General features: G+C 45.8%; 1 protein-coding gene across 2 annotated transcripts; it reads left to right on the top strand.

The window, feature by feature from the left end:
* Positions 1-3: 3 nt before the first annotated feature.
* ints7 (integrator complex subunit 7) lies at positions 4-23,518 on the top strand (the record flags this gene model as incomplete). 2 transcript variants are annotated; one of them, XM_080832701.1, is made up of 20 exons in its annotated part: positions 4-97; positions 413-542; positions 757-903; positions 1,162-1,299; positions 1,439-1,485; positions 1,745-1,944; positions 2,300-2,422; positions 2,782-2,899; positions 3,185-3,340; positions 11,258-11,355; positions 12,132-12,371; positions 17,862-17,999; positions 18,284-18,490; positions 19,792-19,986; positions 20,509-20,612; positions 20,862-20,930; positions 21,744-21,876; positions 22,236-22,274; positions 22,495-22,680; positions 23,128-23,518. In XM_080832701.1, 20 exons carry the CDS (start codon positions 4-6, stop codon positions 23,506-23,508), a joined length of 2,943 nt encoding a protein of 980 aa, XP_080688827.1. In that variant the 3' UTR covers positions 23,509-23,518. The 2 variants fall into 2 exon arrangements, with proteins under 2 accessions (XP_080688827.1, XP_080688826.1); XM_080832700.1 differs by having other exon boundaries at positions 22,176-22,274.
* Between the last annotated feature and the right edge of the window lie 4,389 nt (positions 23,519-27,907).

The raw sequence follows: 27,907 nt of genomic DNA, 5'->3' as shown, positions 1-27,907 counted from the left end.
ACAATGTCGTTGTCAACTGCGCGTTCGTTCCTATCTGAAGCTGGGTATGGTGAACAAGAGCTAGATGCCAACTCGGCTCTCATGGAGTTAGACAAAGGTGTGCTCCTCTGAAAACATAACACTGGCTAACTAACTTAGCATCACTGTTTTAAATTCATCAACAATGTTTGCAAGCTAAAGCATGTGTTGCTTACTTTTATGTTTAGTGATTGCTGTTAACGTTCAGTAGTTCTACAAAAGGTTGCACCAGAGTTATTCTTTGTTTAGCTCTTGGTGTCGTGGCAGTTCCGCTACGGGACATTACATGGCCACCGTAGCTTAGCTATCAATATAGCAACTTGACAATGTTATAGTATTGGGCAACTTCACTTGGATGTCATGACATCAACGTTATATTACTTACTATTGACAGGACTGCGGTCTGGCAAGCTTGGAGAGCAGTGTGAAGCGGTGGTACTCTTCCCAAAGCTTTTCCAGAAATACCCTTTCCCAATTTTAATAAACTCTGCTTTCCTGAAGTTGGCTGACATCTTCAGACTTGGGTATGTATCTAGTGTCATTTAAAAGAGATTTTTTGTCTGCTGTAAGACAACCGTTCCTGAAAAAATATTTATAAAACGTATGTATGTTGTTTCGGCTTGGGTTTGGACAAAATACATTTGTGATATCAGACATTTCGACTAATCTACTAATTGATGCTTATATTTCATCCTAAGTGTATGGAATTTTTGCATGTTTTGTTTACCATGACATCAGGAACAACTTTCTGCGGCTGTGTGTGCTGAAAGTGACCCAGCAGAGTGAGAAGCATCTGGAGAAGATTCTTAATGTTGATGAGTTTGTCAAAAGGGTTTTTTCAGTTATTCACAGTAATGACCCAGTGGCCAGAGCCATCACCCTCAGGTAATCATCCTCCACTGTGTTGGTAACAGTGGTTATCCTTGATAAGGAACATGCTAACTGTGCATTGATCTAAGAACTCTCCTTACTTGCAGTGGAAACCTTGTTCATTCAAAGCATTCATTTTCTTAACCATGGCCATACACACATGTACACCTCTGTCCACAGATGTAAGGTATTATTGACAGAAAAACCTGGCTGATGATTAAATATCTTCCTGGTTGCTTTTTCATGCTAATTTGTTTGTTTGTTATTGGGAAGAATGTGGGGCAGCCTGGCTACCATTATCCCTGAGCGGAAGAACGCCCACCACAGTGTCCGTCAGAGTTTGGATTCTCATGACAACGTGGAGGTGGAGGCAGCCATTTTCGCTGCAGCATGCTTTGCCGCCCAGTCAAAGTGAGTCTGTCATCGTGCTTTCTTACATGAGACAGTTGCTCGACAAACCCAACATACAGGTGTATCAGTATTATCTAGTGTGTTAGTGGTATTCTGGAGCATGGTACTTTAACTGTTTTATTGTTTTTTCTATTTTCAGAGATTTTGCAGTGGGCATTTGTAACAAACTCAGTGAAATGATTCAAGGTAATAATGGGTGTACATTTGTGTGAGATTTTATTCATTTAGGTAATTTGTGTGAGTGTGTTCATGATTGTGTAGGTGTGTGTCTGTGTATGTGTGTACCTGTAACATTATAATATCCTGTATACATACTTCTTTACAACACATTTCTTTATAGTAATTTGTTGGTTCTGACGTTTGTCCGTGTGTTTGGAACAGTGTAGCTCTTGTGTACGTTCATACCATGTTAACATGTAATAACCAGAGTGTGTGTGATGGTCAGGGCTTGACACCCCCGTGGAGATGAAGCTCAAGTTGATTCCGGTGCTGCAGCACATGCACCACAACGCCTCTGTGGCCTCCACCAGCCGGGAGCTTCTGCAGCAGCTCCTCTCCTCCTACCCCTCAACACACATGGTGGTCGTCACGCTCCACACCTTCACTCAGCTCGCTGCCGCGTCGCTCATCGACATTCCTAAACAGGTGTGTGTGTGTGTGTGTGTGTGGGTGTGGGTGTGGGTGTGGGTGTGGGTGTGGGGGGGGGGGGGGGGGATGGTGGTTGGGTGGGTGTGAGAAAGAGAAAGAGAAAAACAGAGACGGACAAACAGAACAGCCATTACTCTTCTCTTACCCTGCTGGTCACATGCCTTTTTGGCTTATTCACACAGCTTACAGTTACAACTAATGAATGCATACTGTATGTATATTATTAAGCCTTGTGTCATCTTCTGTCATGAGCATGGCTGTGACTATACTTAGACCATTTGTTAGTTGATTGTTTTGTGATTGCATACCTCATGGTCTATGCAATGTGACGACACACACACCTCCTCCTCAGATCCAGCTGCTACTGCAGTACCTGAGGGAGGACCCCAGGAAGGCCATCAAGAGACTCTGCATTCAGGACCTCAAGCTGATCGCAAAGAAAGCACCACATCTGTGGACCAGGGACAACACACAGGTATACAGAAAAGACAGACTCCCACAAACACATACATACCATTGTGTTCTTTTTTGTTCGCGAGCTGACAGGGATTTCCAAAGATGATTAATTACAAAATATTGCAGTAGCTGCTGACCAGAAGATCCAGTGCTTCTTAGAGCAAAGTAGATGTACTTCCAAAAGTACTGTGCTTAATTTTAGGTGTCCGATCCCTACTATGTCTCAAATGTTATGTGTAAATACTGTGTATAAACATGGTTTTATAATTTCTTGGTAGTGTTTGGCCTAAGAAAACTTGTGGGTGTTGGTGATTACGTACATGTTCTGTGAAAAGATATGTGCCAACAGGTTTTTGTATTTTCTTTGTGTGTGTGTAGACGCTCTGTGAGTGTGCTCTTAGCAGTCCCTACAACAGTCTGAAACTGGGCATGTTGTCCGTACTCTCTGCCCTCTCTGAAACTATTGCCATCAAACAGTACTTGAGCTCTGGAGCAGGTGAGAAGCTATCCACATTGCATAATTTTTCACTCGTCATTCACAATTCATTGTTCAACTGTTAGGTACTGTTATGTTATTTTTCTAAAGAAATTTAAGTATGAATACTAAATACCAATCAGACAACAATATAAGCAGCATTTGTACATTGCAACTTAGATCTACTCTAAATTATTTAAATATTTCAAGGAAAGGATTGAGAGTTTCTGATTATTCAAAGTTGTTAGAATGCCTTGAACATTTGATGGAATATTCTAGAAACATTTCTCCCCTGTGCTTCAGTAGGAGGCTGTCCCTCTCCCTCCCCTCGGCAGACAGACCTGGTGCGTCTCGCTCAGGAGTGCTGTTACCATAGCAACCTGCCCGTGGCTGCCCACGGGGTCACTGTGCTGGCCAACATTGTCATCTCCTGTCCTGAGAAGAGCCGCCACTCGCCTGAAGGTATGCCAAGATCCTCACGCATCTCCGCATATTAAAATACCATCATTTATCAGCTCTCAGTTTCTGTACAGGTTTTCTTTGGCCATAACACACTGATATGTAATACAATTCCTTATCTCATTAGTCAGAGCTGAGTCTGGGAGGTTATGTTTTCACGGTTCACAAAGGCTCATGTAGCCACAGGTTTTTCTACTTTTAATGCAAAACCAGACAGCGCAGGGGGTCACATATTGGAGTTTTAATAATAATAATTCATTTTTAAATAGTGCTTTTCTAAATATTGTAACACACAAGGCTCATTGCATGTTACATGAACGGGAGTTCCGACGCCAGGTTGTGTAATAAAAGGTTCTATTTCATCCTTACTGACCGCTAGACGGTGCTTTCAGCACTGGATGTTCCATCTCGCGCACGTGCAGGTCGAGTGTATACCAACATTGTCACATCGTGACCCCGATGACCCCCGGATAGTCTATATCTTCCAGTGGGGTCAGGGAAACTGCTCCTTTCATCTTCTCGCTCGCAGGTAGTTGCGTGTAAGGAAACCAAAGCTTGAATTAAGTGCTTAATCCTGTTCCGTTGGCCTTGCGACATAGTCGGAGCTGCGAGAGTTCTCGCCCTCCAGAGGCCGCACCGATCGTATTGGATAAGTACTTTGGTCTTTTCTCAATGTATTGCTGGTTGCAACTATAACCATCGCCTGCGCGTGCCGAGAGGTATGCGAGGCCGTAATTAATTATGCTGTGGTTTAGGTAGCGTATTCGCCCCTTCCCACCACCTAGGCAGTTAAATTACGTTGCCTAACCAGCTGATATTTGCTAATTCAAACTATAACCCATTGAGCTGACTTAGTCCACTGGGTACGTAGCCGGTTACTATGCAAGCGACCAGAGTTCGCATCCCGTGTCCGGCGCTTAAATGTGAAAATTGATCATCATTGAATTCATTTTCAAATCGCTGGTCTGTTGGTAATTGGTGAAGGCTTGCGTTCCGCCCCCTCTCCCACTATCCATACTAAATTGTTGTATTACTGCGATTGTTACGTTTATTGTCATAGTGGTTGTCCCACACCCATAGCCGCTGGAAGGACGCGCTTCGCTTCTTCTTCCGGTGCTCAGAGGAAACGCATTGCAATTCCGCTAGCCGAATTTCTTGCGCATGGTGAACCCCTCTGTGACTACAGTTAACTATTTCTTTAGTGATGCTTTAGCCCACTTGAAAAGCCGCTGGTTTACCACGCCAGCGATCAGGGTTTGCAACCCACATCCGGCGCCCTCACTCAAACCTGAATTCACGTTTGAATTAATTTTCAGGTCGCTGGTTTACCACGCCAGCGACCCGGGTTCGCATCCCGCCTCCGGCGCCCTGGCACTAAATTGAATCCTCAATTGAATTGAGTCAGATTTATTAAAATAAGTTCTCCCTGCAATATTTGTGGGAAAGCCCAGTATTATACTGTTGTTTCAGTTCATTGTTGTGGCCATCCACCCTCTCCTGGTGAAGGCAGTGTGCTCGCTCCCCGCTCCCAGCACAGGTGTGGTCTGTATCAACCAGCCGATCAATTTAATTTTATAGTGTTTCTTTAAATACTCGAAGACACTTTACAGAGTAGTCTGGCCTAGGTCATACATTCAGACAATCATACCAGTGGTGGTAAGCTACATCAGTAGTCACAGCTGCCCTAGGGCAGACTGACGGAAGCGTGTCAGCCAGTCGGTGCCAAACGGCCCCTCCGACCCACCACTAACGTTCATTCAGCTCGTACCATGTTATGCATGTATTTGTAGTTGTTGGCCTGCAAATATTTGTCGGTGAAGGCAGCGGTTCCTGCTTCCCTCTCATGGCATCTATTCTGCGCTATAGCCCCGTTAAGTGTGGCCATTCCCCTCTTCTGGTGAAGGGTGTGCTTTCGCTCCCCGCTCCCAGCACATTGTGGTTGACTGTTGATCTTTAATATCTGTCGGTGAGGGCAGCGGTTCCTGCCTCCCTCTCCCGGCATCTAGTCTACACTGTGTAGCTCGTTGTGTATGGCTATCCACCCTCTCCTGGTGAAGGTAGTGCTCTCGCTCCCCGCTCCCAGCACAGGTGTGGTGTGCAGTTTGGCCTGCAGATATTTTGTCGGTGAAGGCAGCGGTTCCTGCTTCCCTCTCCTGGCGTAGATTCTGCGCTATAGCCCCATTAAGTGTGGCCATTCCCCTTTTCTGGTGAAGGTAGTGCTTTCGCTCCCCGCTCCCAGCTCAGATGTGATTAATACAAATTTTGTCGGTGACGGTGTGTAGTCCCTGCTTCCCTCTCCTGGCATAGATTCTGCGCATAGCCCCATTAAGTGTGGCGATTCCCCTTTTCTGGTGAAGGTAGTGCTTTCGCTCCCCGCTCCCAGCTCAGGTGTGATTTTATAAAATATTTGTCGGTGACGGTGAGTAGTCCCTGCTTCCCTCTCCTGGCATAGATTCTGCGCATAGCCCCATTAAGTGTGGCGATTCCCCTTTTCTGGTGAAGGTAGTGCTTTCGCTCCCCGCTCCCAGCTCAGGTGTGATTTATAAAATATTTGTAGGTGACGGTGAGTAGTCCCTGCTTCCCTCTCCTGGCATAGATTCTGCGCATAGCCCCATTAAGTGTGGCGATTCCCCTTTTCTGGTGAAGGTAGTGCTTTCGCTCCCCGCTCCCTGCTCAGGTGTGATTTATAAAATATGTGTCGGTGATGGCAGCGGTTCCTGCCTCCCTCTCCCGGCATCAATTCTGCATCTATATCTATTCTATATTTATGCTGATTAACCCATTGAGTTGGCTATTCCCCTCTCCTGGTGAGGGTAGTGCTCTCGCTCCCCGCTCCAAGCACAGGGTTGGTTTGTAGTTTGGCCTGCAGGTATTTTGTCGGTGACGGCAGCGGTTCCTGCCTCCCTCTCCCGGCATCTGCTCTGCACCGTATAATTCGTTGTGTGTGGCCATCCACCCTCTCCTGGTGAAGGTAGTGCTCTCGCTCCCCGCTCCCAGCACAGGTGTGGTTTGTAACTGCTGGCCTGTGAATATTGTCGGTGGAGGCAGCGGTTCCTGCCTCCCTCTCCCGGCACTTAGTCTATTCTGATTGTCCCCATTATGTGGGACCATTATCCACTACTGAGGCTAACTACTACCGTTCTCTCTCAGTGGTGCGTGGGTTGCAGACATGGTGGGCAACCACTCTTGTGCGGCCTGCATGGCCCTCTGCAGGTGGAGGGTGGCCATGAGCGATGCCCCTCTTGTCTCTGTGTCGAGCACCTGAGGGCAGGGTTTCAGACAACCCCTGCATGAATTGCAGCTACATACCGCAGGCAGTGAGGGCGGCTAGATTGGCTGGGGCAGATCAGCTGTTGGGTCTGCCACCTGAACAGCTGACAAGAGGTTGCTAGTTCGATTTCCTGTCGAAGCGCCCTTGAACAGACACTGGACCCCTGATTGCTCCTGATGTGCAGTGTGCCATCAGTGTAAATGTAGAGATGTGTGTACATTGTAGGTCGCTTTGGATAAAGGCGCCTGCTGAATGACTGACCGTAAATATAAATACCCCGGCCCAGCGATGCAACCAAGCTGCCCACCCTCCTGGACAGGGGTGCCATCGAGCCGGTAGACCCCCTGACACAACCCGGGGGGTTCTACTCAACCTACTTTCTAGTATCAAAGAAAGTTGGCGGACTCCGTCCCATCCTCGACCTGAGGGGCCTCAACAGGTTCCCGAAGGTCTTGAGGTTCCGCATGCTGAGCATGGCGAGAGGTTCTGCGTACAATAACCAGGGGGGAGTGGTTTACGTCAGTAGACCTCAAGGATGCCTACTTTCAGGTACCCATAGCGCCACACCACAGACGGTTCTGCGGTTGCGCTTCAGGGACATCACTTTCAGTTCAGGGTGCTCCCAGTTGGCCTCTCCATTCCCCACGTGCCTTCATCAGGTGTGTGGTGGCAGCCCTCTCACCCCTACAGTCGCAGGGCATGACAATCTTGCCGTACCTGGGCGACTGGCCCCTTGTGCCCCGTCCTGGTCTCAGATGGCCCTGGACACGCTGCATCTCCTTCAATTTAGCAAAGAGCTGCCTGGTCCGATCGCAGATCACACTCTTCTCAGGGTGACTCTAGATTCAGTCGCCATGAGGGCTTGTCCATCGCCACGGCGATTGTACGACGGCCTACACCTTCTTCCCCATTCAGGAAGGCAGGCAGTTGCGTTACGCGGAATTCTGCGCCTTCTAGGGAAGCTGACAGCAGCTGCTACTTTGGTCCCTCTAGGCCTGCTGTCGCTACGCCCCCTCCAGTGGGGGCTTCACAGTTTTATCTGGACGCCGAGGAGCACCGGCACAGGAGACCCAGGGTGTCACCTTGTTGATGTTCTGGGGCTGCGGGCTGTGCACAGGGCATTGCAGGCTTCTGCCCTTCTTGGAAGGCCGACACGTGCTCGTGCGGTCAGACAAGGTTTCGTCCGTCTCCCATATCAATCACCAGGGAGTTGCGTTCCGCCAATCCCGTTGATTTTTCCAACTCTACAGAGAGTTCTCCAGCAGGGCCACAGACTGCTGCTGGTAGCCCCTTCTGGCCAGGGAGGACGTGGTTCCCACTTCTATGCAGGCTGCAGCGGGGTGCCGCTGCGCCTCCCCGACAGGAAGGATCTCCTGTCTCAGTTACAGGGTCGGATATGGCATCCCGACCCTCATCGGTTGCAGCTGTTGGCCTGGCCGCCGCAGGGCCCAACCCACTGCTGACAGATGTTCGGACGTTGTCCGTAATACCATACTGAATGCCCGGGCATCCTCTACCCGGGCGCAGTATGAGGACAGGTGGCGGCTGTTGGACGCATGGCGAGGGCCCCGTGCTTTGCGTGGTCCCGAGCGCCTTAGAGTTCCTCCACTCACTCCTGGATGGGGGCAGGTCCCCGGCTACCCTGGGGGTGTATGTGGCAGCTATCCTCCCGACATGCTCTGGTAGATAATGACACGGTGGGGAGCCACAGGTTGGTGTCCCCTTTTTTCTGAGGGGCGCGTTACGGCGCGCCCCAGCATGGGATCTGCACCTTGTGCTTGAGGCCTTGTGTTGTCTCCTTTTGAATCCCTGGCCCAGGCAGAGCTAAAGTGGGTCTCTAACAAGACAGCTTTCTCGTCGCTGTCGCATTGGCGAAGCACGTTGGGAAGCTCCATGCACTGTCCATGAGCGGCCCCTGTTAGGTGGAGCCTGGATGGCCCAGGGGTTACCCTGTGGCCGAATTCAGTTTCTTCTGAAGGTTACACAGTCAACCTCAATCGACCTATCCACCTGCCGCAACTTATTCCCCCAGAGGGGGAAGACAGGTTGAAATTACTGTGCCCTGTGCGGGCCCTGAGGGCATATGTGACTGCGACCGCAGGTATTCGGCGGTCGAGTCAGCTTCCTCTGCTATGGTGACCCTAGGAGGGGCTCTGCTTTTTCCAAGCAGCGACTGTCCCACTGGGTGGTGGAGGCCATCACCCAGGCGTATAAAGGAAGTGGGCACCCCCTGCCATTAGGGGGGAGGTGCCACTCCACCAGAGCTGTCTCGACATCCTGGGCAGCCTCGCGGGGCATTCCCCTGGAAGATGTCTGCGAGGCAGCGTCATGGACATCACCTAGTACCTTCTCCAGGTTCTACCGGGTGAACGTGGCCACTCCTCAGCTGTTGGCTGTGATCCTGTCACCTAAACATATAGGGAAGTGGGCACCCCCTGCCATCCGAGGTGAGGTGCCACTTCACCAGAGCTGTCTCGACATCCTGGGCAGCCTCGCGGGGCATTCCCCTGGAAGATGTCTGCGAGGCAGCGTCATGTACATCACCTAGTACCTTCTCCAGGTTCTACCGGGTGTATGTTGCCACTCCCCAGCCGTTGGCTGTGGTCCTGTTGCGTGACTCTGCTTCTTCCTCTCAGTAAGGCAAGTGATAGAGTTCTTCGTGACTTTGTTGGTATATGTCATCCAGTGCTGAAAGCACCGTCTAGCGGTCAGTAAGGATGAAATAGAACGAAAGTTACGTATGTAACTACGATTCTATGAATCACTGGATGACCGCTAGACCGCTCCGTCACTCAGAATCCTTGTGTTCTTGCGAGAAGATTGTGTAGGAGCAGTTTCCCTGACCCCACCGGAAGATATAGACTATCTGGGGGTCATCGGGGTCACGATGTGACAATGTTGGTATACACTCGACCTGCGCGTGCACGAGATGGAACATCCAGTGCTGAAAGCACCGTCTAGCGGTCATCCAGTGATTCATAGAATCGTAGTTACATACGTAACTTTCGATTTATTTAAAGTATAATAGAACAGTCAGTGTAAATGTCAGCAAATAAAGGTGTGGTGTAAGCGGGTGTCAGAGTAGTGTACATGTGTCCAAAACAAACAACATAAACTACGTGTCGATCAGAGAGAGATCCTTGCACCGTCCGCCATGGCCTTCATATGGTGGAGCTCATTAGGTCTTCATGCCTCACACCTGCGGACACCTGCGCAGACTCTGCTTATCAGCTGTGGAAGAACACAGAGCAATGATAGCAGGGGGCGGGGCAGACCAGGCTGGGTCGTGACAATACCCAAAGACGCTTTACATGTGTGAAGACAAGCAAAACAATACAACAGCAAAAATATAAAAGACAAAGGATCAAACAAAACAAACAAATAGAACCTTTTAGAAAGAAAGCTAAGCATATGAGTCTTATAGTGGAGGGGAGGGAGCAGGGGATTAGCAGGTGAAGGCGAGATTGAAAAGGTGAGTTTTGAGGGTTTGTTTGAATAATGCTATGTTGGGAGCCTGACAGATGGGGAAAGGGAGGGCATTCCAGAGGGAGGGTGCAGCAACAGAGATGGCCCTGTCACCCCAGGTCCGGCGTCTTAAAAATGTTTGCGCTGGCAGACCTTAGGCAACGGGTTGGGCGTGAAGGGGGAGGAGGTCTGAAAGGTAGGGAGGGGCCAGGATGTTAAGGGCTTTGTAGGTGGTGAGTAATATTTTGAAGTCAATCCTGTATTTGACCGGGAGCCAGTGGAGGTTGCTTAGGACCAGGGTGATGTGTTCATAGTGGCGGGTGGAGGTGAGCAGTCGAGCGGCAGAGTTCTGAACATATTGAAGTTTATTGAGGACAGTGTTTGGAGAGCTGTTGCAGTAGCCAAGTCTGGAGGTTATGAGGGCATGGATTAGAGTTTGGGTGGTGGCAAAGGACAGGGAGGGCCGGAGGCGTGCAATGTTCTTGAGGTAAAAGAAGGCAGTTTTGGTGATGTGATTGGCGTGGGGTAAGAAAGAGAGGGTGGGATTGAAGATAATACCAAGGTTGCGGTCAATGTTGAGACAGAAGGTCTGGGCTGAGTGGGTGAGGTGTTTAGGGCCAATTATGAGTATTTCAGATGTATTGCAGTTGAGTTTGAGAAAATTACAGTCCTCTGATCAAATAACTGTATCAGGTGTTAAAGTTCCAAATTCAAGCCCTTATACACCTTCATTCAAGTGTCCAGTGCAGAGTAGGACTTTTAATTGCTGAAACACTTTAATGAGGAGCCCTTCCTGACACACTCTCCTGCCTGTAAGTTAAACATGTGTGTTTGACAGGAGGGAATAATGAGGAGTGCATCCCAGGTTGCTGCTGGGTTGGAATAGAAAACTGCAGTCATGATATGCCCCACCTTTAGATGAGATTCCTCCCTGCATTTTAATTTTTATTCTCCTTCTTTCTCTTCTTTCTCTCTGGGACCTAAGCATAAAGTGAATGGAAAGGGTGACCTCAGTTGGTTTTCTTTTTCCAAGTCAGGTTTTCTGTAACCAATTGGTGTTTCTTTTACCTCCGTTTTTCCATTCCATTTATGAGTAAAAAAAAAAAAACACTGCTACTACTGCCCTGAGCAGCATTACTCTTCCTATGCAAATCGGATTCTAGAATGTTCTCTCCTCTCTGTAGATGTGATCCAGCTGGAGCAGGACACTGTCATGGGAGTGGAGTCTCTGATGGTGCTCTGTAGTCAAGATGACAGCGCTACGGCACAGACCACTCTCAAGGTGTGTGGGTCCTTACATGTGTTCTACTCCACAATTATCCATCAAAGATCTTTTGCATAAGACGAGCTGAGAAGAAATGTTATCTTGTGTAAGTGGGATGCTTGAGGCTTAAGGCAGATTTGTGGTCGTCAATTTATGGAGACATGGAGAGCCCTCTCCGTCGTGGCAAACCTCTATATGGCTTGACATGCACCCCCCAAATTTTGTAACTATCCGCCTTCGTCTATCTGTCAATACATCGCTGTTTAGTATGCCAACATTAGATAGCTGACTCAGACACCTCGCAAAATCCTCTCAGTTGTATTTTTCAGTTACAATTAAGGGGTTTTTACATTGCACAATGTCTATTTCTCTGTTACTTTTTAAAAATCTAAGCAAAAAAAGGTCAAACAAACAACTTTTATGTACAAATACGACGATCTACGGAGTTTGGTCCGCCGCCTTCTTTTTTTAATTATTGCTTTTCAGCACCCACAACCGTCATAGAACCATAAATGAAAATGAGTCCGTTGAGGCTGCTGCGGCTGAGGCTGCTGCAAGGTGTTGATGTTTATCTGTTTCTCCTTGGACAAAATAATTTCAATTGATGAATCATCCCATATTGGTATTTCACAGTTCCTTGACTCTATGCCACTATCTACCGCTACATCCCGGAGGCTACAACGACACACACTTTTTAAAGTCTCATCTTTTAGTTCTGGCAACTCTTCTTTCCTCTACACTTGATGTTCATGTTTTTCCCTCCCCTTTGTTGCCCTTCCTCTTCACCCCTGCAGATGGCGCTGTTGGCCCTTGTGCGCATGCTGAAGGTGCGCCCTCACCTGGCACAAGTGTGCGTGGAGCTGCTGCTGTGCCAGCTCCGCTCCGCCTGCGACCCTGCCCGCGTGCACCTGTGCCATGCCCTCGCCGCCGTCGCCAGCCAGCTGCCTGTGCTTGGCGAGGGCATGCTGGGAGATGTAGTTGACCTATACAGGGTCGCTGGCCACTCTAGCTCTGAGAACCAGCAGGAGCTACTGGTGAGACTACAGCTGAAGACACAGTACTATATCACATCTGCAGTAGTGTAGCAATTACTCCACATCATCAGAGTCCACAGTGATTCGTTGTGAGATGATATTAATGTCTCATCACAAAGCACGCTAAATATAAGCATTTAATCAGTACCATACAATTGACCCTTCCGCGACCACTCCCCAAAACGGTAACTGATCAATCATAGCATAGCAACGGTTACTAAGCTCGGGACCTCAGTCAAGCGAGCCATTTTGATGAATGGAAGTCAATGAGAGAGACGTCTGCTCGAGTAGAGAAAATGAAACGTTGCGCTTATGGAGTGTGTAATTCTGACAGCCGATATCCAAAAAGGCTGGAGGGAGGGGTAACATTTTATCCCTTCCCGAAACCCAAGACCCAGAGAGAGAAATGCCTGCTGTGGATCAAACAATGTGGACGACCCCCCCATCAGCTGAATGTCAGTAACGTAAACAGAAGCACCTACTTTGTTCCAAGAAGCTATGTCGCTAAAATCTGCCCACTGCATCGAAAACGTGAGAAAACCCTTGCTTAAAATAGGATTCAGTTTTACCACCTTACATGTTTGCGTAGCGGCGACTGTGTAGATCAGGGGTCTTCAACGTTTTTCAGGCCAGGGACCCCCAAACTGATGGCGAGATGAGCAGGGACCCCCTACTATATAAATTGCATAACATTTTGTTTATAATATACTGGGCCTAGTGCCAAATAAACATAGCTACCCTGTTATTGTGTCGATGGCACACATCCTCCTACATTAGTGAGATGTATCTTCTTTTCAATAACTCCTGACTGACACGATCCAACGGATGACGGAGGAGGAGTCTGGCGCATGGAGTTGTGTTGACAACATAGATGTTATAGTGAGATTGACAGGTCAACAAACCAATCACACCGCTAGCAAGTTGTTAAGATTGTAGGTAGTAGCATGCTTACATTAGCTAGGAGGCTCACACACCTCGCAAATCCTCACTTATTTTTCAGTTACAATTTACGTTTTTTGACCTTGTACAGTGTCTATTTCTCTTTATTTTTTATTTTTTTTAATCTAAGCAAAAAAATGTCAAACTACTAATTTATAGGTACAAACAAGACCAGCTATGGAGTTTGGTCCGCCATCTTTTATCTTTGATTTTCGCGCTCTTTAGACTTGGGCAGAAACGCGATCTGATTGGCTAGTGCCTGTGCATGAAAGGTGATGTGAGTGAACCGGTGCCCAGCTTGAGAGAGCTCCTGTGGGTAGCTGAATGTGTCGATTGGACTGAAAGATAACGTCTTCTTGATCAATTTATACGTTCGCTACAATATGTTGGATTTATGTTAATGTAAATGTAAAGGGAATAAAATCAATTCTGATAAGGAAGACATTTAAATTTGTGGAAAAAAAAATTTGTTGAATTTTTTTTTTTTTTTTTTTTAGAAATATAAAAAAAATTATCTTCAATTCAATTTCAATTCAATTCAATTCAATTTTATTTGTATAGCGCCATAACAATACAATTGCCTCTCGGCGCTTAACAGAGCCCAGAGCCTGAACCCCCTTAGTGCATGCACAACGGCAACAGGGGCAAGAAAAAACTCCCTGTTAGGCAGGAAGAAACCTTGAGCAGAACCACGGCACATAAGGGGGGACCCATCTGCTTGAGGTCGGCCGGGTGGAGACAGGAAGGTGGGACGGGGGGAAGGGGGGAAGGGGAAGGGTAGTGTGGCAGAAGGGGAAAGGAAGCAACAGGGGCAATACACAGCCAGCATTTGGTCACTGGACATATGTGTACATACATCTGGTGGTAAATACATGATACAGACAAGACCAGATTACTGTGGCAATAGGGTTACTGTTACAGGGGTAGGGGATGTAGGGACAGAGAAACATTTCGGTGGAGGCAATAATGTATATTGTACATAAATGCTAGCATAGGGTATTGGGTAGAGTAGGTGTACGGCAATGCAGTGGCAGTGGGTGCGGTTGGCCGAGGGTTTCTCTAGGTAGACCAGGTAGAGAGACTACGTGCAGAGTGGTGGGGGTGGGGAGGGAAAGTTCCACATCCATCAGCGATTGGAACACGCCAGGCTCCGGGGAGGCAGTGGACCTTGCAGGGGCCGCTTGTTGAAGGGGGGGGTGTGGACATCTCGGACCATGGAGCTGCCGATGACCAGGGTGGGGGTCGTCACATCCAGCGGGAGAAGTCGTCAAGGGGATGATGACTGGGTTGAGGGCCCAGGATGGGGAGCAGGGCGGCGTGGGCGACGCTGGTGTTGCTCTGGAGCCGGTCTGCAGGGGCGTTTCGGGGCGGGCTGAGGAGGGGAGTTATCAGGCCCAGGAGGCTCCTCCTGATCCATCTAACAAACAGGAAATGACGAATCAGTCTGCAGGTCTGTCAGTCGGGAATCAGCACGAACAAACACACAGATGAATCATTTCACCAACCAGGGACATGTCACCTGTGTGTCGGTTTGCCTGTTGCATATTGCAATACTTAGATATGTTTAGTTTTTCTGGCATTGAACATTTTGTTTTTTGTTGTGATCTGTTTGCCGGGGCCGTACATGCATCCACTCGGCAAACAGGAAACACATTTGATGTTGAGGTACTAAATTACAAGTAGTAATTTAATTTGTTTTTTGTTGTGATCTGTTTGCCGGGGCCGTACATGCATCCACTCGGCAAACAGGAAACACATTTGATGTTGCGGTACTAAATTACAAGTAGTAATTTAATTTGTTTTTTGTTGTGATCTGTTTGCCGGGGCCGTACATGCATCCACTCGGCAAACAGGAAACACATATGATGTTGCGGTACTAAATTACAAGTAGTAATTTAATTTGTTTTTTGTTGTGATCTGTTTGCCGGGGCCGTACATGCATCCACTCGGCAAGCAGGAAACACATTTGATGTTGCGGTACTAAATGCAAGTAATATTTGAATTTGTGTTCGGATATGTCTGGGTGGCTGGTACAGCAGGTGATTGGTTTGTTGGCGCGGTTACTTTTGGCTATATGATGCACTAAAGAGGAATGTCTTAAGTCTTGATTTGAATATAGGCACGGTGTCTGCAGCTCTGATGGAGGCAGGGAGATTGTTCCAGAGGAGAGGGGCTTGGTAGCTAAATGCTCTCCCTCCTATTGTGGTCTTTGATATTCTTGGAATTACCAGGAGGCCTGCACTCTGGGAACGGAGCAGCCTTGGAGGGCAATAGGGGACGACTAATTCCTTGAGATTCCTTGAGATCGTTTAGGGCTTTATATGTTAGCAGGAGTACTTTGAAGTCGATTCTACTTTTAACGGGGAGCCAGTGCAAAGAAGCGAGTACCGGTGAGATGTGTTCATATTTTTTAGTTCTGGTGAGTGTACGAGCAGCAGCGTTCTGTATAAGTTGGAGGCTCTTTATTGTGTTGATGCTGCATCCGGACAGGAGAGCATTACAATAATCGAGGCGGGAAGTAATAAATGCGTGGATTAGTTTTTCTGCATCTTGGAGGGATAGGACCTTTCTAATTTTGGCAATATTGCGTAAATGAAAAAATGATGTCTTTGAGATCTGTTTTATGTGTGAGTCAAGTAGGAGGTCTTGGTTGATAGTTACACCAAGGTTTTTGATGTTAGTGTTGGGTGTTGGGAAGCCATTGAGTGTGGGTAAATGGGTAGATAGTGTAGTTCTCAGTTGATCGGGGCCTACAAGCATAACCTCAGTTTTATCAGAGTTGAGGAGCAGGAAGTTGCTAGTCATCCAAGATTTTACATCATGGAGGCAAGCTTCTATCTTGGGTAGATGTACAATTTCATCAGGTTTCATTGATAGGTAGAGTTGGGTGTCGTCAGCATAGCAATGGTGCCATGTTTCCTTATGACAGCACCTAAGGGTAGCATATAGAGGGAAAAAAGCAGTGGTCCAAGGACAGAGCCTTGTGGGACACCGTAGCTTACTCTGGTGTGATTTGACAACTTCTCATGGACATGAACAAATTGATGGCGATCAGAGAGGTAAGATCTAAACCAAGATAGGGCACAACCTTTGATGCCAACATGATGTTCAAGTCTCTGTAACAGGATCAGATGATCTATAGTGTCGAAAGCAGCACTAAGGTCTAGGAGAACTAATATTGAGGTGCACCCATGATCAGATGCGATTAGTAGGTCATTTAAGACTTTGACTAAGGCCGTTTCAGTACTGTGGTGGGCCCTAAAACCGGATTGGAGGGTTTCTTCAATTTTATTTTGATGTAGAAAAGAAGTAAGTCGCTTAGCAACTAGTTTTCCAAGTATTTTTGACAAAAAAGGAAGGTTAGATATGGGTCTATAGTTAGCGAGATTATCGGGATCAAGGTTAGGTTTTTTAAGAGATGGTTTTATCACTGCTATTTTGAAAGATTGTGGGACGTAGCCTGAGATAAGTGAGTTATTCATTACATTGAGCAATGTCTCACTTAGAAAGGGAAGTGCATGTTTAAGTAATTTTGTGGGGATAGGATCTAGTAGGCACGTTGATGATTTAGATGAGAGGATCAAGGAATTTAATTCAGGGAGGTCGGTGGGTGCGAAGAATTCAAGGATAGCACCCGGTTGAAATGGTGTTACCTTGGCGCATGTTGGAAGGGGTGTAGGGTCACAGAGGGGGAGGAAGCTTTGGATTTGTTCTCTTATTTTAAGGATTTTATTATTGAAAAAGGTCATGAAATCATTACCACTAAAGATGATGGGAACCGAATGTTCGATTGTGTTGTGGTTTTTTGTTAGCCTAGAAATAGTGTTAAATAAGAACTTTGGGTTGTTTTTATTACTATCAATCAATGAAGAATAGTAAGCTGATTTCGCCTCAGAGAGTACACGTTTATATCTTAGGAGACTATCCTTCCACGCCATGAGAAATACCTCAAGTTTGGTGGAGTACCATTTTTTTATCAACCAAAGATTTCGTGACCCCCCTGCAGTACCTCCGCGGACCCCCTGTTGAAGACCCCTGGTGTAGATAATAGAACAAATAAACATAGCTGGAATTAACCTGTTAGCCTTAGCATTTGTCTGTCTACAAACAAGGCATGTAATGTCGCGGTTGTAGCCTATATAAGCATATTGCAGACCCTTTTGCCTGCTTCGATCTGAGATCTTGCCGTTTTTTCAAAAAATGCTTGTGATTTCTTTGGGTAGAGCTGAAATTGACACGGTTGAAAACATGTTGCCACGCCATTCATACCAATGCTGAAAACCTGGGAAACGTGAATGCTTGACTGATATAGCAACCGTTGCTAAGGGGGGCGGAGTTTGCGGAAGGGTCCATTGTTACAGAAGTAATTTATGATCGGCAGTTTTAATTCCCATACCAATTCTACTGAACTTCAAATAAGGAAATGGGTGGTTTGAATCACATCAGCAACTTTCAGTCTTTTTGTGTTATCATCTTTGGTGCTGTTTTTACTGCAGACCAACGTGGCAAGCCATTGTCCTGTTTCTCTTCATCTCTTCTTTGTACTTGGAGGTCTCCTTGGCAACTGTGGTGTTTGTGGCCAGCCAGTCGCGTCTGTCGGCCGAGGTGAAGTCAGTGATCAGGGAACAGCTTGAGAACGCTGCCAATGGATGGACCGTTTACCGCATCGCCAGACAAGCATCACGCATGGTAACACACACACATACACACACACACACACACACACACACACATCCATTTGGGCCTCACACTCACACGCACGTATCTACACTCTCTGAGACGCACCCACAGACATACAACTTCCATAGATCCCAAAGTCATACACTTTATATCCACACACACACACACACACACACACGCACATCAAACATTCAGACAATGGCTTGTGACTGACCTGTGTCAGCTGGATCTCTGCATAGTGAACACATACTGCACGTACCACCATCTTTAACCTGCCTCCTCTATGTGTCCAGGGCTGTCACTCGTTCTCCAGTGAGCTCTATCAGAGCGTGCGAACACGCGTGGCGTCGGAGCACCTGTACTTCTGGCTCAGCAGCCTGCAGGAGTTCTCCCAGGCAGAGCAGTGCCTGAATGACCTGCAAGACGGAGACTACAGTGCCACCACCACTGCCATCGCTGAGGCTCTCAGGTCCTACCAGAAGGGCATCGCTTCCCTCACGGTATGTTTGTGTGTATGTCCAGATGTATGTATTTATGTGTGTGTGTACCAAAGAGAGCACATAATGCATTTGTAAATGGCCTTAAAAGACATCAAGTGATCTTAAAAGACAAGGAATATTTGTAAATGTACAGTAGCTTATAGCATGTACATAATATGCATACAGCTTGCAAAAACAACAGCTAAACACACAATATGTTTTCGAGGTAACAGTTCACAAGCGGAGCTTCACCTACGGCCAAGCCCCAGGGATTGGAAAAATACATTCTGGAGTCAGCAGTGTTAGCTGGAATGATTCCTTTAAAATAATTTGTTTGTATTTTCTAAAACACACAAGACACTAACGGCTGCCTGCAGAGAGAGGGAGCCACTGCACTATGCTCTTGGACTTAAGCTCAAGGTCTTCAGAATTACAGGCTTATAACACGGTCACTTCGAAAGTGAAATAAAATACAGACTGTTAGCCTATTTTTAAGAATCAATCAATTGTATGTCTACTTTGATATAATATATTGTCATTTTAAGTTTGTTAATACAATGTATTTCTACAATTTAATTTAAATCTGTTGTGTCTTTACCTTTTTGCCATGTGTGCTTGGCTCATGATGATTATGGCTGTGGCCTGTGTGTGTGGTATCATAGGCAATTTGTTTATTATAATTGCAGAAAATAAAGAAAATACACCCTTAAAATACACACTTACAGATAAAATAATATCAAATAACATAATAAAGTGATACAAATTCAGATTACATACAATTCATTGAATAAGTGGATAATTAATTGAATTTCTCACCAAACAAATAGTCTAGCCTAAACTACGACTTAATTAGGACAGCTGCGGTCTACAAATAGCCTACATCCGTGTTTAAACACTACAAGCCTTTAGACTATCAGGGACAGAATTGTGTGTGTAAACACTTTTTGTTAAAGAACACCCACAGATTCTTGTCATTAGCAGGAAAGGGAAAAATCCGCTCCAGTTACATTTTACCTTGAAAGATAGTGGTGAGAGTAAAACACTTTAACACAAGCTTGGATAACTCACATCTGATCATCTGCTGCCTCAGCGATGAGCGCGAGAAAAAAAATGATATGTCTACGAGGGTGTCTATTTGTTTGTTGGTAGGATATTGGTGTACCGACCAGAAGAATGTTTATAAAGATACACAATATACAGTCAATGTAACTGTCTGTCTAGCCTTTCTGTCTGTCTCAATCAAAAAAAATGTGTCCTGCTGTAAGCATTCTATATAGTTACCGTTTGTCCTGGATGTGTTGGATGTGTGTGTAAATGTCTAGGCCGCCAGCACACCCCTCAGCCCTCTGACGTTCCAGTGTGAGTTTGTGAAGTTGCGCATCGACACGCTGCAGGCTCTGGCCCAGCTCATCTGCACCTGCAACAGCCTGAAGACCAGCCCTCCTCCTGCCATAGCCACTTCCATTGCCCTCACATCAGGGAGCGAGCTGCAGCGCTGCGGGCGCATTTCTCTGCAGGTACACACACACACACACACACACACACACACACACACACACACACACACCACTGATGACCAGTCTGCTTCCTGGCCTCGCCAACACTGTATGTGTTATATGAGTGAATGGGCACCAACTGTGCAAACAGAGACGCACACACACACACACACACACACACACACACACACACACACACACGCGCGCGCAACTGCTGAGGCACCCATGCACACACTTTTGCGGTCTGACACTCTAGGCATATACGGATAGTTGGGCCACATGTGAGGGCAGACATACTCGACATTAGCTGGTGCTGACAACATACTCTTGTGTTTGTGTTCATATGCATACTTTAATATATGGTCAGACTCTATCTCAATACTAAATACTGTGTTTTCCCTCTAAATATTTGATATTTCTATCTTCTGCACATCTTTACGGGACTTTACAAACATTTTTTTTTTTTTTTTTTTGCTTTCTCTTCCCTCCATCTACTCCACCTCCATTTTTAACCTCATTACTCTCTCCCTCTGTCTTGTACAGATGAAAGTGTCCCTGGATGAGTTCAGGAGTCTGGCTGCTCGCTATGCTGACCTGTACCAATCGTCCTTTGATGCTGACTCCGCTACTCTGCGCAACGTTGAGCTGTATCCTTGGTCGCAACTTCATGTTAGCATCTGTTCAGCCTCCCCCTTCCCCAGCTTTATATCCACTCAAACAATTACTGATTGAGCAGATGCTTTCAGCCTAAGGTTAATGCCTCTATTTATCGGATCAGGAATCAAAACAGTGACATTGACAATTGCTGATGCAGTGCAATACCAGTTGAGTTGTGCAAATAGGAAGTTTATGTCTGGGCATGCTCAGTGTGTGTTTGAGCCTTAATTGATGGTAAGTCAACAGCAGAGCTGCCTGCTGGTGTCCCATGTGATTGAGGCCCTCATCCTTGACCCGCATACAGCCAGGTAGGTTTGCACTCTGTCTGAAAAACTTGTTATTCTTTGGATTGTGCCTAAATCTCACAGGGTACAGAATCACACTTAGTGATGCTCAGGCGGGCATCTCAATTTCACATCAGAGGCAAATAACAGCAGCACAGAGTTCTGGTAAACATTAGTCATTGGCGTCCCAACAACGTGGTTTACAATAAACATAAGCTTGGCTTAAACATGCAGTCTGCGATTGTAATCCAATAAACTTTTTGTTAAATTCAGAGTTGATCCTCACAGTCCTCCACCTATCCATTCAGTACGTGCACTCAAAATAACTCTCGTGTTCATATACAGTCAGGCTTTGTAAATGAAAGACATAGATGCTTGGATCAAGCCATAAACAATCAACACATTACCTCAGGAGCACAGAAGAGAGGGTTGCATTTTGATTGGCTGTTGAGCTCAAATATCAACAACCTTTCCCCAGAATTGTGGACTCTATCTTTAATGTAACGTAATCGCTTCAACAACACATGGATTGTTAAGCATGCTGTTGGTATACATTCAACAACAGAGTCCTTCAAGAAGAGTGCAACTGTCGACGCACAACCGATACTAACAATTAGTGCATTGCAATATCTGCCCACAACCAAGAACCCCGGAGTGTATTCTCTATAAAGTCTTGAGGTTACTGCTACAGTGTCTCTCAGTGTACTGGACATACTGTTCCTCTGAGGGACGAGTGATGTGGGGGCGGTGTTAATGTGGGGTGACTCCTTTTTCGTCATGCTCTTTTTCAATCTCCATTGTTCATCCCCTCTCTTTGTCCATTCCTCCTCTCTCCAGTTTCCAAGAGTATGGGGGTGCTGGGGCAGTGCAGACGGAGAGTGAGTACGAGAGGCATATGATGGCCGTGTTCAGCCGTGTGCTCGAGGAGGTGGAGAACCTCAGCAGAAAACACCCACCCGTCTCGTACTTGGTGAGACACACACACACACACACACACACACACACACACACACACACAGAATAGGGAAACAAAATGGGACAATGGCAAGGGACCTACTTATGTATTTATTTTTTTCACTAAGGAAATTCAAAGTTCTGTATTTGTCTTTACATGGAATATTTGGTACATTGTGCACGTAAAAAATCATAACTGGGAGTTGAGGGGTAGAGGCCTATATCTTACCAGGTCAGTGAAGGTAATCAATATTCAACTAATTTACACAATTTCTCTCTGACTTCTCCATCTCTCCTTTCCCTTTGTTCTTTCAGCACACTGCCTGTCTGTGCGATGCTGTAATAGCTCTGCTGAAAGTACCACTGTCCTTCCAGAGGTATTTCTTCCAGAAGCTTCAGTCCACCAGCATTAAAGTGAGTCCTTTATAAAGGTATTATGTGCAAGTGCTCAGGTGTGTGTTCTAAATTAATCTGCAATAATTGTAAAGATCTCCTGGTAGTTTAACCCTTTTAAGTGTCTCACCTTTACTGTGAGTGTCTGATTCCATCATTTTGTTCTGTGGATAGTAATAATAATAATAATATAATAATGCATAATGTAAATGGTTGACAATGGATGCACTCTTGGTTCCAGCTTGCCCTCTCACCATCACCACGGACACCAAGTGAGCCAATACCAGTGCAAAACAACCAGCTAATGACTTTGAAGGTGGAGGGTGTAGTGCAGCATGGCTCCAACCCTGGATTGTTCCGGAAGATTCAGTCAGTTTGCCTAAATGTCAGCTCCACACTGCAAAGCAAGACAGGACCTGACTTAAAGGTAACTGACAATGAACACATAGCCATGGGAGAGAAAGCGTAGAGGAAGGAATAACACACTAACTTTTCCATGATATGTAATCAATTAGCATATTGGTGTGTCCCAAAGCAACAACAGCACAGGGAATATTTGATCAGGACTTTCCTGACACGTCACCTTTTTGATCTGATATATATTTACATTTATGTAGCAGTTGTTTTTATTGACAGAGACTTAAAAGTGAGGATCAAAATGGAAAAGCAAATGCTGGCTGTAAAAAGTGTCACAAAAATGCAAAAGGAGCTATTAATATGTAATTCTTATTGTATATAAGATAGTCCAAAAGTGCACACAGATATACTGTTAATCAGTCATTTCAAATAATATCATTGTAGTTAAACAGCATCTCACAAAAAAGTGGTAAGCCTACACTATGAGCTACGGAATTAAACTTTTATCTGCTGTCAGGTACCTCTAGAGGCAAAGACCAATGAGATCGAGCAGAGGGTGGAGCCTCACAATGACTACTTTAGCACACAGTTCCTGCTCAACTTCTCTGTGCTGGGCAGCCACACAGTCACGGTGGAGGCGTCCGTGGTTGACGACAGTGGGGTGGAGTGGAAGACAGGGCCGCGCTCGGTTGTGTCCGTGAAGTCGATGGAGGACCCGTTTTCCCAGCAGCTCAGGCACCAGCTTCAGCAACAGCAGCAGCAGCAGCAGCAACCACCACAGCAGCAGCCGCAACAGCAGGCACAGCCACAATCCCAACAGCCTCAGCAGCAGCCACAACCATCACAGCAGGCTGCAGCCCACACTGCCGCTCAGAGGAGTGCCTATGGGCGCTTCTAGTAATTGCCACCAGGGGGACCCCGCAGGTGCTCTGAATAGTCTCACATGAAAATGAAAAGGACATCCGAAACAAAAGGCATCGTACCTGATTTGCTCAAACTGTAGCATATGATCAAACTTCATATGGACCATTCCTTGTTGGACCCAAACTTCAAACCACATAAAGCACTCCAGCCTGTACCTTCATCAAATGGGATTAACAGGGACTTTTTTTTTTTTTTTTACCTGTCTGTTGGAACATGTAGATTTTGAGGCCACTGTAATAAAAAAAAAGAAAAAGAATCTCAATTTGTTTCCTAGTATCAAGGTGTTTAGTACAATTTTGCTTTGAAGCAAGTAAGCACAATGGAAATTTTTCTGGATGCCAGACCATTTTGAGTATGGTATGTCCAAATCTCATTCATAGTAAATACATTCTAATAAATGTATCAGAGTATACGCTGGTGACCAGACGTCCTCTTTTTCCCAGACATCTGCGTCCGGCAGGGATTTGAAAATGGTCCGGGATTTTGCCTCGTCGAATATTTGTGTTTCTCTGGGTCTTTCACAAACTAGTTTTTACGCCCTTACAAGTTTTGGAAAGGGTATCTCCACTACGTGTTCCGGATTGAGGTTGGGGTATTGAACTCAAATGCACGACTCAGACAAATGCAGTAGATTTAGAATAATGGTTTTACTTTCCAGGGTCGGTACACAGTAAGGCAGTCCAGAGCATGCAAATAAATCCAAAAAGGGCAAAGGGAAAAGAGAAGTCGAAATACAGTCCAGGGTTGGCAACACGAGATAAACTTAATTAAATCTATGTGAACACGGAGGAACACTCGAGAAACACTGAGAACACTGAGAGACAAACACGCAACATTTATGACGAACAAGCAACGAGAGACAAGAACACATGGACTATATATACACACACAACAGATAACAAGGGACAGGTGAAGACAATCAAGGCGGGGCAGACAATGAGACACAGGTGGACTAAACAAGAGGAATTAACAGGACACAGGAGAAACCAATTAACCAAACAAACCAGGTGATGATTGGACACAGGTGAGGGGTGGAGACACGGACAACATCAAGGGCACATACACAAACAAACACAGGAAAGCACATGGTGGAAAGCACATGGTGAACAGGGATACACAAGAACTAGACAGAGGAACAAAGATCACACATGACAACACAAGGGAGACAAACTAATAAACAAACAAGCAGAATCACAAGGGAAGGGCGTGAGGAGTCAGACACGAGGAGACTACGGTAAACAAACACAAATGAAGAACACGTGAGAACACAAGGGATACATACAGGGACAGAACACAGACCTTACACTGCGTTCCACCTTCTTGCGCGATCTCTGACTGTAGAGAGAACTGTCGGTCGCCCTCTAAGTTTTGCCAGATGCACACTAATTATCCTCCAAAGACGATAATGTTGAGCATTTGGTACGATACTTTGCCATTTCCAATCTGGCAACACTGACGACTTGCCACTTCCACTAGTAAATAGTATCTTTTCCACATGCAGATGTCATGTTCTGTTATAAACAATGCAACAAGTGACTAGATGCATTGTCTACAACAGCACATTACTCAGATGACATGTGATGTTGTAAACACTAGTTGAACTGTTTATAACAGCATATGACATGAAAAGATGGCAAAACCTCGTTGCGGGGGTCATCTGTATGCTTTACACTACCACGCCCCCCCCGCCACGAAGTGGGTACCACTTTACAATAAGACTCCATTATAAATGGTTTATAAATAGGTTATAAATTAGGTTGTAAACCCTTTGTAAGTCATTAGTAAGCCCTTATAAATAAGTTATAAACACAGTTTGTATACGTCGATGCGGGCTCACTATTTGGGAAGATCCCCATCTTGGCAACCCACTGTCTATCCCTTAACTTGCTCTACTAGCCTGATTGCACACTTCCTACCATTCTTGTATCTGTTACTAGAGATTAAACCCCAGGAGGGGGGGGGGGCTCACAAGAGGGAAATGTTAGGACATCCAGTAGCATCCAGACACAACATCCACAAATCACATCCACATAGGGAGAACACATTCAAAAGGAGTGGGAACGGAACGGAAACACAAGAAGCCCCCTCCTTTTTGGATTAATAAAGTATCCATCCATCCAAGATCAAGTCACTGCTTACTACTCATTACACAACAAATCACCCTTTATTAATCAGTTACTAACATTTATAACTGGTGAAACAGAGCCTTATTGTAAAGTGTGAAACACATCATCATCTAGTAATCAGTTACAAACATGTATAACTGGCAAAATGGAACCTTATTGTTAAGTTTTGTTTTGGGGGGGCACGTTGTGAGCCCCCCCCCCCCCCCCCCCCCCCTCCTGGGGTTTAATCTCTAGTAACAGATACAAGAATGGTAGGGAGTGTGCAATTGGGCTAGTAGAGTAGAGAGAAAGGTAAGGGATAAACAGTGGGTTGCCAAGATGGGGATCTTCCCAAATAGTGAGCCTGCATCGATGATTAAAAACTGTGTTTAACTCATTTATAAGGGCTTATTAATGACTTACAAAGGGTTTACAACCTAATTAATAACCTATTTATAAACCATTTATAATGAAGTATTATAAACCACGAAGTGTCCTCTTTTTCTCAAACTCGAATATGGTCACCACAAATACACAGGTAACATAGTTCATGAAATACATTTTTGTGTGAGCAAAGAGATCTTCTCAATAATCTTTACGGTAGTGAAACATGCCTATTGAATCCACCAATGAATGAACGGTTTTAATTTGATTTCTTTAAACAACAGCCATTGTGAAGATGTCATGGAGTTAACAAACTGGGTTGGCACAACGAATGTAAGTCCAATGTCAACCGAAATAACAACCAGTCAAACAAACAAAGGGTAATTTCAGCACCCCGTCGGATATTGCCAATGATGACATGTCTTTAAATCTCAGGGGAAAGCTGTGAGTTGGACGCAGTCCAGGTCGCTACTGATTACATTTAAAAATAGCCACGGTAATCTATGAAAGGATTTTTCTTATCCATCTACTTCATTTTTCGACACAATTATTTAAAATCCCTAATAGTGGGCTAAAAGGTGACAATAATACATTTAAAATGGTTTAATTTCGTGTCATACAAGTTACAAACACGAGGTGCCAGTGTTGTGCAAAACTGTCCAGTCTGCCAGAATTAGCAAGCCCTATAGGCGGTGGGCCAGAAATCCTATCTTGCAGGTTCGTCGGAGTGATCAGGTGGCAACTTGTTTTTTGCTGATATCAGTACATAATAGTACATAAATCAATATTCTAGGTGTTGCCGTCGTCGAAAGTTGCACATTGATTTAAAAAACAAGGTTGAAATAGCGACATTTGTTAATGTGGGAATTTGACTAAAATTGGCCAGTTCAACCAGAAATGTGCACCAACTCCTTTTGGAGTGCTTCACAAAAGTGAAACTTCACAGGTAATGGACCTCGCGTACTGCCTGACCAAATTTCCTGAATTTCACTCTCTTCTACCTGGTTGGACTGGTTTCAATACCCTGGTTTCTGCCACCTCTGTTCCAGAAAAGTCATCGATTGGCTACCTCCCAATACTTGATGCAAGCCCAACAGAGATGGCAACAGTGTACACCATCTTACTGCGTAGTGTGCAAATTGCAGATGAGCTGGAGTTGGATGCAGTTGTTGTGGTCTTTGATCAAGCAATATATTCCAAAGCCCAGAAGATACGGTGGCAAAACCCTGTTTTCCAGAAGAGGTTAGTCCTTCGCCTTGGTGAATTTCATACATGCATGTCTTTCCTGGCGTGTATTGGAAAACGTTTCCAGGAATCAGGCATTGAGGATGTCATCATAGAGTCAGAACTTGTTGCTGCAGGATCACTGAATGGAGTAATGTCAGGCCATCACTACAACAGAGCTGTCCGCACACACAAAATCCTGTACGAGGCCTTACAGCAGATGCGATGGAAGTCTTTTCTACTAAGCCTAGATCCTGAAGACCATGTCAAAGCCATTGAAGTGACTTCATTGCTCTGCTCTACAGGGCCAACTCCTGATCTCAAGGCTGTCCTTGAACAAGACAACACCATGTCCATGCTTGATATGTATGATTCATATGTGGCGCGCAAGAGATCAGAGGTTCCGATGTTTGAGCTATGGAGTTCCTACATTGACATGGTGGAACAACTTCTCATGTTTATTCGGGCAACAAGAATGGGTGATTGGCCTCTACATCTCTCAACACTCAAGACCATTACGCCGTGGTTTTTTGCATATGATAGAACAAATTATTCAAGGTACCTGCCAGCCTACAATGCAGAGATGTCTCAGCTTCAAAATACACACCCCTCTGTGCATCAATCGATATTGGCAGGGCACTGGGTTGTGCAGAGATCGTC

This window comes from Sprattus sprattus (assembly GCF_963457725.1).
Source record: "Sprattus sprattus genome assembly, chromosome: 2".
NCBI classification, from domain to species: domain Eukaryota; kingdom Metazoa; phylum Chordata; class Actinopteri; order Clupeiformes; family Clupeidae; genus Sprattus; species Sprattus sprattus.
Note: the sequence above shows the minus strand (reverse complement) of the source record. Positions and strands in the feature narration are given on the sequence as shown.